Here is a 16,519-nt window from a genome sequence, read left to right as displayed (position 1 = left end):
TGAACACTTTTCTGACGTACCCTCTGTACACAAGGTCTTACAAACGTCGGCTAGTGAATATTCAACTATTAAAATGAGCTTAACAATAATAGGTCACTGGGTTTCCAGAGTCATAGTGCACACATATTATTTAAACATACTATCACAAAATTGCTGACTTCCCATTAAGTCTACAGGATGTAATGCATTAGAAAAAGAAGGCTGCCGCTTGAGTTCATGTGATGTCATAGCATGCCCAATGTAAATGCTGTAAAGACACCGCCTAGGCCTAGTCACAGAAAGGACAGTGAGACACTGAAACAAGTCCACGCATGTTGGCAGCTCACAGATGTCTACAATTTCACAGTTGGTTATACTCTACAGTTACGACATGTGCAAAGTTAAAATGCTGGCTAGACTAAATAAATAATTTATGAGTGTTTTGGTTTACCTGTGTATGAAGTCATAATTGCAACCCTGAAACAAAAACCACACAAGTGGTGATCATTTCTGAGACAACATATTTGAGTAGTGTAGGAGGAAAGACCACACAGAGATACATCAAAAGCACTGCTGCTTTGGAACAGTCATCAAAAATAAAAAACGGAAAGGAATTGATACAAAGCTAACACCAAATATATACATCTATGGCTTACAGGTCTTGATAGATTGCACGTACTACATGTACCTGCAGAGTTAGCTTCATTGCAATCCTGACCAAGGGTCAGACAAAGCATTGAACATTAGAACACTAGTCATAATAACTACATTCCGTTTACGATATTACCTTCAATTGTGAGACATCTGGTCAGAATCTTGTGAATCACAGACTTTAGTCATTAGTTTGTACTAGACGGGACAGTAAGCATTTTACTGTATCATATTGACATTCTTCTGGCTGACTCCATAATTAAGTGACGGTCTACAGTATGTGTCATGAATGCAAACATTCTGCTTTAAATACCGTATCTTAAACAGCTATAGATTCTCTAAAATGAGTTAGAGTCTAGAAGCATGGATTGATTTCTTTCAATATAATCCCCATTCTGAAACCACAGAAACTCAAGACAGGCAGCAAGTGCAGTGCCAACCAATTACACATTGCATTATCACATGGCTTGCCTGCGATTATGTCTTCTGCTCTCTAAACAGGGAAACCACATTAACAGTATTTACTACGGAGGTAACTGTATAGCCACAAATCCTTCCCCCACTCATTGCAAAAAGGGGTTTGATATGTTGATTATGGAAAGAGAAACACTAGGGCACTGTTTATGAAAGCTTTTTCAATTCCAAATGATTGTGTACAACAGCAAAGCCAGGCTTTTTGAAATGGTGTATTCTGTACAACGAACTAAAACACTTTAATATTCAGAGCAACCTATGTTCCCAAGCAGCCTTGCAGACCTGTCTTCCATTACTCAAAAACCAAGGAGGGAGGGAGGGCTTGTCACCACCCTGTTCTAGCCCACTGCATGGTGCCATAGCCAGAGGGATGGAACTCTGGTCTATGGAACTGTAGAACTCTCACAAAGTCCCTTACGACCTTGAATGACAATTTCTGTATCTCTGATCCTGATGTGTTTTATTTTTAATGCATCATTTAAACCCTGAAGTTATTTGCATTCATCTGTTCTCTTTCCAGTGCAGCAGCATATCTCCCCCCCCCCCCCAACCCAACCCAACCCAACCCAACCTTTTGTTGGTGGCGTCCACCTCCTTTGAGGAGGATGAAGGTGGTAGAGTAGGACTCTGAACTTCAAACAGACTGATCAAACAATTAAATCCTTTCCCTACAATGAACATTTCCCTGGACCGTTGGGGTTGTCATTATCTGTCAGCCTCACTGGTGCTGATCTATCAATCACCACCAGGTCATCTCTACCTGATAGCTAGCTATCAACTGTTCAGTTCTCCAGGAAGGTCAGTCGCTGGTTTCTTGTTACAAAGGCTTCTTCATCTGCGTGAACCTTCCCCTTACTCTCCCTTAATAACCAGAACACTGCCACTTAACTGCTGCTGGAGGACAATGTTGAGCATGTTTATACCCATCTGCCAAGTCTCTTTGTACTCAGTCTTAAAACACAGTCAAACACCACCACCACCAACAACATAATAATATACTGTTTCACTCTGTGGAGACCTCCCACTGAATATTTATTCACTGGTATTTTAACAGTTACCTTTTAGTAGGATTCATTTAGTCAAAATCCCATATTAATACTAAAATGAGGTATAAAGGACACCTGAAACAGAAATATTCTAGTACTGTACAGTATTGTAGGTGGATTTTATTAGACAGTATTTGAATCAGTAAATAACGAAACTGATGTCTTCAGGCATACTGAAATATCTATTAGCACAACAGAAGTACATTTTTATCAAACTGAAAATCATAAGGGTATTTTTTTCCCACCTCAATAATGTATTATATTTGATTTGGTATTCATAGCCTAATACAATAATTTGCCAAATTAATAATATATTGAAAATCTAAACAAGATATTGACTACATGTTCACTTTACATGACAAAACGGTGCAATAAGCTAACAAATGCATGGTTACGTATGAGAGTACAATATATGTTTTTAACAGTTTGAAAATTATCTATAGGGTTTGACTATTTTTTTTAAAACAGCATTTTTAGATAAAGTCTATCCTCTAAGAGCTTGAAGGTTTTAGGTTTTGTCTACATCTATTCAATTCCCATTCTGGCTTTGAGTTGCTAATGTTATTCCAATATACATATTACAAGCTGGCCATTTCCCAAAAAACAAACGTTGCGTGTTGGAATAGAGTTGAGGGTTATAATGAGGGAAACAGAAAGTATATCTATTCAAATCCCAAGCAGAAAGATACCACCGTGAGGTTCACCGACAACTTTGACGGTAAAATCTGGTCATTGAAATCCTTCCAATGCAAACAGAGAATGTCAATTATTCTCAATAAACCCATTATCCCAGTCACTCTAGCCCAGTATCCCAACTCCTGCATTCTCTAATCAGTCATCCAGAATATGTCTCCTACCTACTACAGTACTTGAATGGGTTACGCCTCTTTTTAGAAAGGGATAACATTTCTAATCTTGAAAAGGTACTAAAGAGGAGACAGGGACAGTCTGCAGCTATTGACTCTCTGTAAACAAAGTGCAGTCGAGCCCCCAGGACCATTAAACTCCATTAAGGGACTCTGCCTAAATGAAGGAAAGTGGAACATATTACTAGATTAACAAGGCCAGGGATTTTTCCACTTCAGTGTTTGTCATTTGTCACAACCCTTGCTTGTTTACAGAGGGTGGACATTGCTGGTGGTTCAACTGGTTACATAAAGCTTATGTTATCAGATTAAGCAGAAATGACTAGCCTTAGTTAGAGCAGCAGCCTTTTTAAATGTCTTTCTTTGAAAGCAAGTATACATGCATTGTACTATTAGTATTGTATTAATTAAATGTATCAAGAAAATTCACAAACTACTGGCAAGGCCCAGAATTCTGATGATCAGACAAGTGACCAGTAAAATCTTAAAATCACTCTCCATTAGTCTGCTATCAACGAGCTACCCGTGTAACAAAACGTACCAGTTTGTCTCTGCAGGTTTATGACTGTACATAGTCATTTCGTGACAGCTAGTTTAAATAATGCACAGAAACAGACAAACACAAAACCTCTCTATGCTAAAAAAAAAAATAAGACAAGGGTGCTGTACAAACTATCAAGTGGAGTTACAAGGGTTTGCTCTAAAGCCCTAAAAAGTATATATTATTGTGTTATATATATATATATATATATATATATATATATATATATATATATATATATATATATATATATATACACAGTATATCTATATATGGTCACTGTTGGATAAGTGAATGTGTCATCACATGTATCCTGTGTACAAAGCTGTTCTGTCATATTTGAACATCTGATTAAAAATTAATTCAAGGCAGAGCTGGCCTCCTCCTTCAGAAACTAGAACCACAAAGCCAAGAAACCCCAAGAGATCCCTATCCTTTATAAATATATGAATCCTTTGTCTGAATGTTTTTTTTTTTTTCTTTTATATAAGAGGCCAATATTGGCACAAGAATGGCTAAAGGCTTAGCATATCAGACGCACAATGAAGCACCCTGTGTGAGACTGCGCTGCAGTGACCGATCCAATGCTGATCTTTGTTCTAGCCTACAACCCTTTAATCCAAATGAAGTCTTAACTAAGCTTTAGTGCTACCGAGGGTCAGTCCTTTGGACAAAAGCCAAACAAGAGAGCTAAAAAAAAAAAAACTCTAGAAGGTCAAAGATGTGGTCTCAATTTACCAAAAGACACAGTGGTGAGAGAAACTTTACGGTTTATTGGTTTGTCAGATGTTTGTTCGAGCCCTAAACTTCCCAGCTATACTACTATTTTACAATTTCCATTTGACATTTCTCTGTAGCACTCAGATTCTCGTTATGAGGTGGAACACAAACAACAACAGCGTCAAACAGTGTCCCACTGTATACTGACCCACTGAGCAGTCAAAACTACCATGAAATATGCAGGCTTTCTGATTTTCCTAATTCATATCATACAGTGCTCTCTCTGTGTTGACAGGGAGAATGTGTGAGCCATATAGCAGTTACTCTGCACCATGAGCGGTTGCTGATTTTTCCATGAACTGGTGTCTCTTTCTGTTATTCCAGGAGGTCTTTAGAGTAGAGTAATACCACTATCATCATCAGATATAGCTGCAAAATTTTATCCAACACCAGAACTGTACATTTGATAGAAATCACAGAATCAGAAACGAAACCTGTGCCTCTCAGGGGTGTGTTTTCAAGTAATCACAAAAACACATTTGGTTTTCAAACCACTAAAACTTAATGATGATTTCCTGTGATCTTCTGGAAGGAAAAATACAGGTCCAGTTTAGGATACGGTTCCCAGAGAATTTATAGAGGAAAATTAAGGGAATGATTTGGAATATGCATCAGTTACGTGCTGAATTCATGTTTCTTATTTGTATTTATTATATGTATTCTGTGGTGCAGATCCACTACCAACAAATACCATTAGATATTGCCTTTACACCACAAACACATTAAATCATTGTGTAGAATTAATTAGGCAATACTGTAACACTTATCAGAAAGTCAGTGCCATTGTAAATCATTATCATCAAAAGTCAAGCAGTACAGCAATCACCCCATTATTTTTTGTTTTGTTTTACCTTTAACGTAAAGGTAAACCTATTGGGGTAGGTTTAAGAAGAAATGTTTTCCTGGCATTTAAATTAATGTTTCTACAGTACAGAACTGTAAAAGCATGAGAACGTGGACAGATTTTCAGAAAGCGTTGCCTTTTTTTCAAGAGGAGGGCAAGGATGCAGATGAGCTCAGTTTTAAAGGCCAGGTCTGCCACTGGCATCATGAAAAAGCAATGAGCAATGGCATCAAAGCTTGGAAGTACTGGGTAAATACTGTTTAAAAAAAAAAAAAAAAAATCTTTGAAGAAAGGAGTCTTTTCCAAGCCGACCTTGGGGTTTGATCATTTAAATATGCTACTGAGAATAACAACCATGTTTATCTGGCTAAATATTTAGTTTAGCCAGAGTAATCCAATACGGGTGCAAGATGTGCATTTCTGTGCTAGAAATCAAAGACATTATCTTGCTTTAAAGACACAGACTCCCTTAATTTATTGCACAACATTCTGAGAAATCTCTCTCTTGTGAGACTGCATACAAGCTCAACGACTTGTATTCTGCAATATACAGTATAAGCACCAAATCAGTACCATCATGGGTCCTAATATTCTGGCCCATGTTTAGGCAGATCGTTTACAAATAGAATATCAGAATCCGGCTTTTTTTTTATTTTTGTATTTATTTATTTTTCTCTATCCAAGACATCTACTCTTTATAATCTATCAATTCTATCAATGACATAACATATGACTTGAGTTAACCTACCGCAGTGTGCCTGAATAAACAAGTTTAAACATTTTTCTTCATTTGTTCTTCCAGTAGCCCTGCAAAAAAAATTATAAAATGAAATAAAACACAAAACACAACTGACACATTATTAGTTGAAATAAACACCATCCACCTGCATTCAAGATCACCCAAGTAGGTTCGTAACTACTACAACAATTTATCACCATCACTGTTTGCTCTTAAAAGAAAACTCCACATTTCATTACTGATGTGAAATACAAAACACTGATCTACATGATGGTCATGAAGTCAGTAGACCACCCACTTTGTATGTATGTATGCTTTTTATTTTAAAAATGTAGCCAATGCACTGTTCTGTCCCACAACAGAGGGGGAAGGCGAATTATAGTAATTTTTGATATCCCCTTTACAATAAAATAAAACAAATACAATAATTATAGTAGATGATATGATTAGCAATAATATTTTGTCAGTGCAATAATTATATAATAGTAGTACATAATATCATAACTTACTGTTTCAAACCAAATTATGTATGTATGGATGGATGGATGGAGCATATGAACAAAACTAGAAAATAAGACAAGCCAGAGATTCTAATGCAACAGAGAGAGAAACCCTAAGATTTCACTTACTTCCACTGCAAAATGCACCACAGATGCCAATTTTATCTAAAAGCTAATGAACCATAAATGGACGAAAAAAGTTAAAAACATACGCTGGATAGAGAGCCTGAGACCAATATCTCCAAACTGGGGGAGGAGACACTTCACACACTGCTCACAAGCTGGAATTTGTTTTGTAGGATATGGACTGCAAAGAGAAATTTCAATACATCTGTGCAAAAAAAAAATAAAAAAAAACAACTCTGACCCTGGCAATGGAATAAAGAAATGTACTGATGCTGGAATTCAGATAAATGATCAACAAACCTGCCAACTCTCACTTACCAGCAAGGAAGTGAGATTTACAGAGTTGCCAAACCAACAACAATAAAATGCATTGAGCTGTTTCTAGGTTTCTGTGCTGGGAGTTTCAACATCTCGACTTTTGTGCATATAAGAATTTAGCTGGTTTGGTGTGCTTGTTGATTTATATGTACAGTCCAACCCTTTGCATATTACTTCCAAGGGACTGGGCAAAACTGTAGCAATAAGCAGAGCTGACTATCACGATTTCACCAATAACATGGCAAAATAAGCATTGCTGTGTAACTCTAACTATAGTACTAAGTATTGCATTAATTACAGGATTTATTAATAATGTATCACTACAGTTTTACATATTTTAATAGTTAAAAACATAAGAAAGTTAACATTTACATTGCAGTGTTCTGTATGCTATATTGTGCTACCATACTTTATACTGGGAACATTTCAGTACTATACAGACATATACTTACAGTACATGTAAACTTAAGATCTTTTCCCAAAGTGATAATTAGGGGGTGGAAATCAGTTGACTGATAAATGTGAGTGATATTATCTAAAGTGATCTTGCCCTATTAATGTTCATTTCAATGTTGTAATAACAAGTGGAGAGTGGCATTGCCAGGAGTGATATTAGGCATAATAAACATTAGGAGTCGCGCACACACAAATACACCAAAACGCTGAGTAACTACGGTAATCTCAAAAGAACCCTTTGTTAACACTTGGGTAAAAGAACCCCCACAATGATGTGTCTTGTTAATTACAGTACTCTCTTCGGTATACTTTGTTCTTTAAATTGGCCAAGCAACTAGAAAAACTCCAATAGGACTAAATGGCAGCTCCACACGAGAGAACATGGAGCCTCCAATCACCCGTCACTGTGGTTTGCAAAGACTTGGAAAAGAAACCACTTCAGGGAAAAGTGAGAGGAAGGAACCGAGTAAAATAATTAGACAGGAACAGTGCCATTGGGAACAGTGAGTAGGCAGACAACAAACCAGAGCAGAAAAGCAGAACTTCCAAAAACAAAGAAACCAGAAACATAAAGCATACTTTCCAATTAAACAGGAAGCAGTTTTATGCATGCACTGCCTTTGCATGTTCTATCTGTGTTCAATTAGGACAGTCATGCTTGCAAACCGGGCTGCTCAGCGACCCCAGCTTCCTATCTCTCAACTTGATATGGAGCAAAACTAGAAACTTTTACATTCTAAATTACAATTTGAATATTTTATCATCCTGAGTATGTAGTTCCAAGTTCTGAGTACAAGATAATAAAAGACATCAGAACAACTTTGACAGGTTTTAGTGTCTACCCGAGAGGATTAAGATCAAACAAATTTCCCCCAAAAAGACCTGCAGAGGTTTTTTTTTTTTAATCCTCAGTTAAGTGCTTTAACACATAATGGGAAGCTTCTTTTTTTTTTTTTACCTTTAAAGTAGTGGAATTTAACCTTTCTAACATGGATCAGATCCTGTTCCAAGCCAAGTTTTTGATCTCACAGTTATCAAGGGTCAAAGGTCTAATGAGGTTAGATGGTCACAATGTGGTTGTTATTAAAAGAAGGGACACAAAACCATCATAAAACAACATAAAATAATCAAGAAGACCAAGAGAAGGCAAGATTTTAAAACAAGATACCCATACTGCACTACAATTAAAGACACAAAGTTTCTACCCTGGGAGTCTTGTGGTTAGCTGTTCTCAAGGGCTCTGTATCAACCAATAAACTTCACCACCATCCACTTACTAAACAAACATGATAACTGTGTGCCGAAATTGAATGATAACATTGCATAATGTAATGCCAAACCCCATCAGTTATTGTTATCACAGTTGTTTATTTTAAAAAGTACCAAATAACAAAAGTCGCTTTACAAGGACAGTGGCAAAACCTTCTCCACACATTAACATGGGTATGATGCTGGGAGTGTCGCATCTTTACAACATGTTTAGCATACTGCAAAAGGATATATATTTTTTGTATTAACCAGAGATGGGATTTAACCAGGCTTCCGTATCCTGTATTACCTCAGTAGCTGGTTTGCTAATTGTGTACCCCATCGTTAATGTAAGCATTATCCCTTCATTTTGAAAGCCTGTATACTAGAATTTGGGATTTTAAAGTTCTTGTTTCCAACCTCAACAAGAGCATGGTCTTCCCTTTTACCAAAGAAAGACTTCAGTCAGAGCATCTCTGTTGAGAAACATTCTTAATGTCTCTTCATGGACACAAGACACGCGCCAAAAGATAACAAATACTGGTTAAGAGCACTCACACAAATGTTATGTAGAATTAGAAGGTGTGTGAATTGCCTATCAGCAGTAAAAGGCATACTGCACATTACCTCAAGTTGAAATCCTTTTTATTAAATCAAACAATGCAACCATCAGACTGTGTTCATCACATGGACACATAGAGGCAGCTCAGTCAATTAGTTTGTCTGCCCTGCTAAAAGAAAAAAGAAAAAATGCAGACTCGGCATAGGAGTACATGCTGTTGTGTCTTTCCTTATCTGATTCACAAGCTTCCCAAACCAGATTTCTTCAAAAGAGACCGACCCTTAAAATCCTTACAATAGCTGTGTCGGGCTTCACAATGTATCTTCTGCATCTACAAATATCACTTTAGTCTAAGAAGAGGAGTGGGCTATACAGCAAGATGCTTAAGTTGTATGTGCAAGAACGCAAAACTTGTCTTTACAACATGAGACACACCCCTTAAATAGAGATGCCACCACACTTTCAAGCTACCACTGACTGATGTTTAAATGACGGTCACTGACAGCATTACTGACGCATTAGGATATCAGAATTTTTAGCTTTTTTGTGTCACCTTCCGATAGGTTTACAGCATAGAATTCCTTTAGGACCCTGTGCCGTCACAGTCTCTAGCATTCGCTATTATTACTGTAAGAGACCAGCTTCAAAGAACAACGTTAGAAATGTAGCATGAAATGAACCCTTTCAACACTACAGACCTCCAAAGATGTCAGCACTTACAATGCACTGCAACGGTCTAAAAACAGGATTCACTTAAAGCAGGCATAGTGCTGCTAAACTTCACTCCACCGCAGCCGTCTCAATTTGCATTGAAATTTTGTTTTCTCCACATTTTAGCAATAAGAGCATCCACCAGCAGAACAAAATGCGTTAACTTGATTGTGTTGGGCTTTGCAGAGTTTTAAGGAACAAAACATAAGACCACATTTACTTCAGTGTTTTAAGCTGGAATTAAGGTTATCCCGATCTTAAAGCTGGAACACAATTTCTCAACCCAAACTTGAAACCTACAACAACCTTTTTGTAAATGCAACACAATGAAGTACAGTAGTAGGCAATTCCAGTTCTCTGATGCAAGGATGTGCTTTGTCGTTATTATTTTAAAACTGGGTATTGTCGAGTTAGACAGTATGATTTCTAAAAAAAAATTAACAAGATCTGTTGTAATGTGAATAGAGCCATTTTGAGCACTGGGATTGCTCCCTGCCATCACTTCAGCTGCCCTCCCACACTAGAACAATCCTCCTCCACAGGTACAAGGAGGTAAACCACCACCCGAGCAGTCCATCACATCCATCAATCCGCAGTCAAATGAGGCCCAGTGGAGAGTAAGTGTCAAGGGGGCGCTGTGTAGTAAGAGCTCTGGAGTACGATGTCCTAGCTCATAGTGTTTGAGCTCCAGTTCAGGCCTTTCCCGGGAAGAACACTGCCTGCCCTCTGATCCCACTGGCTTTAAAGTTTACAATTCACAGTGTAGGGATGTCGGGCACAAATACCTTGGGCATAAACTAGAAGAGTGACTGAGGAGCAGTTTATTTCTTTATTTTTATAGTGAGTGCCATCCTTTCTCTATGTGCGTCACTGAGTGTTTACAAACTTTACTAACTAGTAAGTGAGTAACTACACAGGACTCTTCCCTTAGGAACATCCCATAGGAAAATGGGTTATAGGGGCTGGTGTAAACGTAGCACTCAGTTAATCTATTTCACAATACCACAATGCAGTGAAGTTGGTACTGGGGTTAAGGTCTGGATTGGCATGGCTGGGCCCTCAAGAGCAGGCTTCATGCCTGTTCACAGGGAGAAGCAGGGAAGCTCACATTGCCATAGTTTGTTCTATCCTTGTTCTAAGAATAAATGGTCTCTAGAGCACAACAATTCTTAATAATAAAAACAAGTATGTTAGTAGCATACAACACTAGAGCTATTGGTATAATGACAAAGTAGTACCATGACCTATGGGTACATCCACCATAAAATGTGTGACACAAAGATGGACAGGTTCCTCCTTCTATGCTCAGATTTTGATACTCGCAATAACTTCTACTAAAGAACGCCCAAACCAAGTTTCCTCACAATTTGATATGGACCTCTCAAGACTCTTTAAAGTTCTGAAGTGTGACATGTGCTAGGATGATTTTCAGAAACATCTCCACAACAGTGTTAAGAGAGAACTCCCTATGGCAGGTGTCCAGGTGTCTTGGATAGCTAACAAGCTCAGGTTAGTCAGCTTGGGCGGCTTGTGCTACGGTCGCTTAGCAGGCTTTGATTTATTGTTGAAGAGTTTTTCCCTGACAGGGAATAACAAGACCAGACAATTTAGGAGCAGACTCACCAGGCTAGAAGAGAAAACCATGTTGTTGAAGGTGTCCAAACACCAAACACCAAATACCAGCAGTCCCTCCCTCCAGATAGCAGGGCTGCCTCTGGGAACTTCTCTTTGTCTGACTGTCTGTGACTCATGTCAGACAGACAGCTTATTTTTAGAATGTGATTGCTAGATGTCTTACTAATAAGCACCACCTGGGAAACCCAGAACCTCTCAGACATTTTAAATGTATTCCCTGCTAGGTCACCTTTCTGAGTAATGAGGCACAGTAAGAGTTCCACCCACACTCACTGTGCATAACTGGCTAAAATCCTTTAAGAAATCCCTGCTCAATTACCTGTCTCACTAAACAAAGCATAGCGCTACAAATGTTACAGGCCCCAATTCTGGTATGTGAGTAAAAGACACACAAAATAGCTTGGCGACCCTGTAATAGAACACAAAAGGTAATGACTACTGGTTCATGTGTGGCTAAAATATGAACACATTGCCATAAAAAACAAACTTTCTAACAACATACTTGATCCATGCATCACTGTAACCTGAAGCCAAAACAGTGAAGTAAATCAATGAAATGTTAGTCATATTTATCTACGAGACATGCAACTTCAATAACCAACACTAGATCAATATTTAGGTCTTTGCCTTTTTTTGTAATGATATAAAGACTCTAAACAGTTGAATGTTTCTGCCTATTTTGTAAATCACATATCAGTGGCTATAATTATCTTTGTAGTCGGTTACCAGAGCCTACAGCTAAAAGAACAAACAACTGCTTGAGATAGCATCTTAGCCAGCGAGCACCAAATACGCTGGGGTATTGCATAAGAAAAGCAGCATTGTATGTACTCAACACTAAACAGCTGCTGAACAGCAGAATTGGTGAAATTGTATCTCAGATACCAGGGAGTCAAGCCTATTGACTGCTTGTCTACATCTTACTGGACAAAATGTTTTCTAATTTACACAGGAAAGAGGTTGTGCTGCAGTCTATAGGGCATTCAACTTGCAATGTAACATTAGAGAGATGATGCAATGCTAACACTGCACATTGGTCTACCTGTTCAGACACGTTAAAAACACTAGCTGGAGCCAAACAAATAGATCTTTCATTATAACCTGCACTACAGTGGGCAAGCATATTCAGTGAAGACTTATTGGTTTATAACTGGCCAAAGTAAATGCAAGAGGTAACTACAACACAGAGAGCTTGGCATAGTAAGCTTTATTTACCATGGCTGACAACAAGTAGTTTTCTTTGTTAGGGCTGCAGTGACCTGTGTTCAAATGCCCCAGACAGAAACCAATACCACAAAATGACATACTGTTTGGCAACTTAGTTTGCAATGCCCAGATCATCTGTGAGGACTGGGTGTGTAGGGAGAAGGTAGAGCCAACGCAGCCCTTCTTTGAGGTGTAGCCTTGAGCAGCAGTTTTATATTACAACTGCCATACTTACACATTTGACCCACATAACACTACGTTCTCTGATTACCAGCAGCTTACTCACCCCAAATATATATTTCTATGTTTAAATACTCAAATTAAAAAAATAAATGTTTTCAATAACAAGGTTATTTTTCACTGTCATTCTCATCATTATTTCCTGTTAAATTTGTTTTTGCATATACATCTGTTTTCTATTAGTGTGATTTAAATTCAAAACATCAAATGTAAAAAGATGATTCATATCTCTCTCCAGGAGCCACTATTCAGGACATAATCCTACTTTTTGACTGACATTGTGAGCTTATGCATAAACAATGGTTACAATATGATGACATTTTTTTGAAAGCTCATTGACAGAAGCTTTCATGTTGTGTGTACAGCAGACAAGTCTTCTCAACACACTGGAAGACAAGCAGGTTTGGTTTTGACAATGCCAATAATACAAAATTAAAAAAGAAAATTAAAAAAACTGAACTTGCATATATTAATGGGGGTCTAATGGGGTCTGTTTAAAAAACAAAATGTATCTAGCAGTCCAGTATGTCTCAGATTGTCATAGTTTGGTGTATTTTCTAAATTATGAAAATGAATGAAAGAACGAAAATGTTAAGCTACACCTTTCAACTACAATATTAATACTAGTACAATGCCTCTCGTTTAATAATTTCTCCTCTGCGCCTCTTAATTCCAGACCCTCATAGACCTTTCCTCCCTCCCTCCCTGACACTTACAGCTCCCCATCAGGTCTAAATCTCAGGCCAGGCCTTCCTCTGGTACAGACCAACTTTTGTGCCCAGATGCCCACGTATCAGTGTGTAGCTTGGCTAATTTGACGTTCAGTAGCAGAGTGTTTGAAGCACTAGGTTTTGTTCTAGTTTATACCTGGGACAGGTTCTTCTTCTTCCTCCTCTTCTAGAACCAGGCTTTGCATGCAATCAATCTCCCACTTGTGCACTTCACTGCTGCACAGTGCTGGAACCAAAACACTGTGTCTGGATCTAGGGAGATCAAAAGAGAAAACAATATTTATCACAGCCAGGAACAGCTATGCGAGAGAGAGAGAGAAACTGTAAACGCATTAAAACCACAAATCTCATATACAATGAACACACAAGAGCATACTTTGAAACTCAGTCCACCCTGAGCAAAGAAATAAAGAAAATGGAGACAAAACGTGCTTGTTTGCTAAACATACATTTATAACTGAAACCTATTAAATAAGCCGCGTGCTGGCGTTCCCCCACCCACCCACCCACCCACCCATCATTCATAGCATGTTCATTATTAAAATACATGTTTACAGCTGCTTTTCTAGGAACTCTAACTGGACTGTTTATCATTCTTGCTTTGTAAACATATTTTCATCATAAGCTTTCACGTTTGAACTTGAATCCCTGCCTCTTTCTATAGTTATATGGTTTCAGAAGTTAACCCTCTTCTCTGATCAAGCACAGAGGGCATACACTTTTGCTCTAATCTACACAAAAAGGGTCCCATTTTACAAAAGGATTACAAATTCTGTGAAAACAGAAACATCATCATCCATATCTTTAAACTCAATCAAGATATGAAGTACTATAAAGTGAATTCTTAAACACAAGTTAAACAAAAGACTTGAAGACGTTGATAAAGACTTCTATTCGAAAAGGTTGTTTAAGTACATTACTTCTTTAAAAAACTAAAAAGACACTTCTCACATCTTCAATTAATTTTGTGTACCCTACAGCATTTAATACATATAATACAGATTTAGAATAGATTACATAAAGAGCAACAAAATGATACTACATGCAATATTTTTCATCAAACAAAAGTTTAAATAAACAGCATTCAATGCTGGTTAACATTGTCACTAATTGTTATTAAAAGATATCAAACAAGTTCAAGCTTTTTAAAAAAAACAATGAAGGTTTTATGCAGTGCATGCTAAAAAAACAAAAACGTAGCCTGGTAAAACACCTTTTTCTTCAAAATGCTTTATATCGGCATGGAGCTACTGTATATTAAATTAGGCTTTATTGAAAATGGTGAATGTTCCCAGTGAAGCAACTTGGGAACCACTTGGTGAGCCCTCTCCAGTTCACCACCAGCACTGTTCCCTTTCAACTTGTACCACACAATGCAGCACAAAGGCACCCTCTCTAAGTATCATCTGCATAGATGTATTCCAAGCCAGGTTAAACGGACAGCCTGCACATATTAAAATAAAGGGGGTATCCCTTTTTCATTTCTAAATAAATACCATCTCTAAAGATGCGTGCAATAATAGAGGCTTCTCCACTTCACTTGAATGAAAGGCTGTATTGTTGCTCCAGCACACACCATGCATCTATTCAGATGTCCCGTCGTATTCAACATACACTCACATGAGGTGACCCCTTCACTGTGGTGCAGAAAGATTATTAAAAGATGAGCGCATACTAAAAACCCCTCTCTAAAATGTCAACCAGTAGTAACGCCAGGTTTTATAAATTTGTTTTATAAATTTGACCCTTCCATTGTTCCAAGTTGCTTTATATCTATTAATCAATTAATGAATTGGTTTACCTTCAGAAATGATTGACTCCTGCTGGGGGAGCTGTAGCTCAGTAAATGTGGGGCCCAGCACAGGCACGAAGGGACGCCATTTGCTCCAAGCTCCGTAAGAAGATCCGTGACTTGCATTGCTTTTATCAGCCACTTCACCCTCCAATTGGATAGGCAACGCATGGAGCTTTCACATTCATTCAGGCTGCCTCAAAGACACTTCAAAGAGCTCGACCCGGGACCAAGAAAGTCGACCCTTAAATCTGCCTTACAACAGGGACCCAGTGTCAGGCACAAGCACTCTGTAGTCAGGGACCGTTTCTTTGGCTGTTGTATTTTAGGACAATTTCATAAGGAGTCACATGTGGGAAGGCAAATGAAACAGATGCAATGATTATGAACACTTGTGACAACCAGTCCTTATCCCATGCCAAGTACTGTAACTATGGCTCAACCCTAACCTCCAAACGCTCAGAACTCTAAGGAAGGCCCTAGTTTTAACCATGACTTACTCCATATCTAGCACAATATTAAGCACTTTATTTATTTTGTACTTTTACAATTAGAGTTGGATTTCACTGTGTTGGACTGTGGCCCTTCTATTAAAAACAGACATGATGATGTTCTCACCAGCTGCTCTCCCTGACATTCACTTTTATTTATGGTAGATATTTATCTGGAAATCACTCATTTCATTGCCAAGGTTGACTTGGTGAAAAAATAAAACAGGCCAGATAAAATCCATTCTTCTCCAGTTTCCACTTTATAAATCAGAATGCAATTCTGAATTCAATGAGAAAGAAACAGCATGTTTTATTTACACTTTTATTATTTAAATGATTTAACCTGGGTAAAAAAAAGAGATGAATCACCTCATTTACAAGAGTATACAGGGGCCTAATGATTATTAATAATAATAAAAGCTGTAATTTTTTAAGTTAAAAACAACCTATCCACAACAACTTTCATTTAAAGTTCATTAAAAAAAACACTCGTTTGTACTGTATGTATAGGTTTTCTGCTGGAGGTTTTGACATCATACCAAGCACTTAATAAAACTGACTCCTCGCGTGAAACTACAATATT

The 16,519-nt window shown here is 37.8% G+C and overlaps 1 protein-coding gene across 1 annotated transcript in view; it reads right to left on the bottom strand.

The window, feature by feature from the left end:
• LOC117963817 (uncharacterized) overlaps positions 1-15,950 on the bottom strand; it is a 55,075-nt gene extending 39,125 nt beyond the window's left edge. Inside the window, exons 1-2 of the mRNA XM_034905132.2 lie at positions 15,946-15,950; positions 13,790-13,905 (exon numbers count right to left, since the gene is read on the bottom strand). Of these exons, the coding sequence (XP_034761023.2) occupies positions 13,790-13,905; positions 15,946-15,950 (121 nt within the window). The remainder of the gene's footprint in view (positions 1-13,789; positions 13,906-15,945) is intronic.
• Positions 15,951-16,519: the final 569 nt, after the last annotated feature.

The sequence above is a fragment of the Acipenser ruthenus genome, chromosome 27 (assembly GCF_902713425.1).
Source record: "Acipenser ruthenus chromosome 27, fAciRut3.2 maternal haplotype, whole genome shotgun sequence".
NCBI classification, from domain to species: Eukaryota; Metazoa; Chordata; class Actinopteri; order Acipenseriformes; family Acipenseridae; genus Acipenser; species Acipenser ruthenus.
The sequence above is the reverse complement of the archived record's forward strand: the minus strand, read 5'-3'. Positions and strand labels throughout refer to the sequence as shown.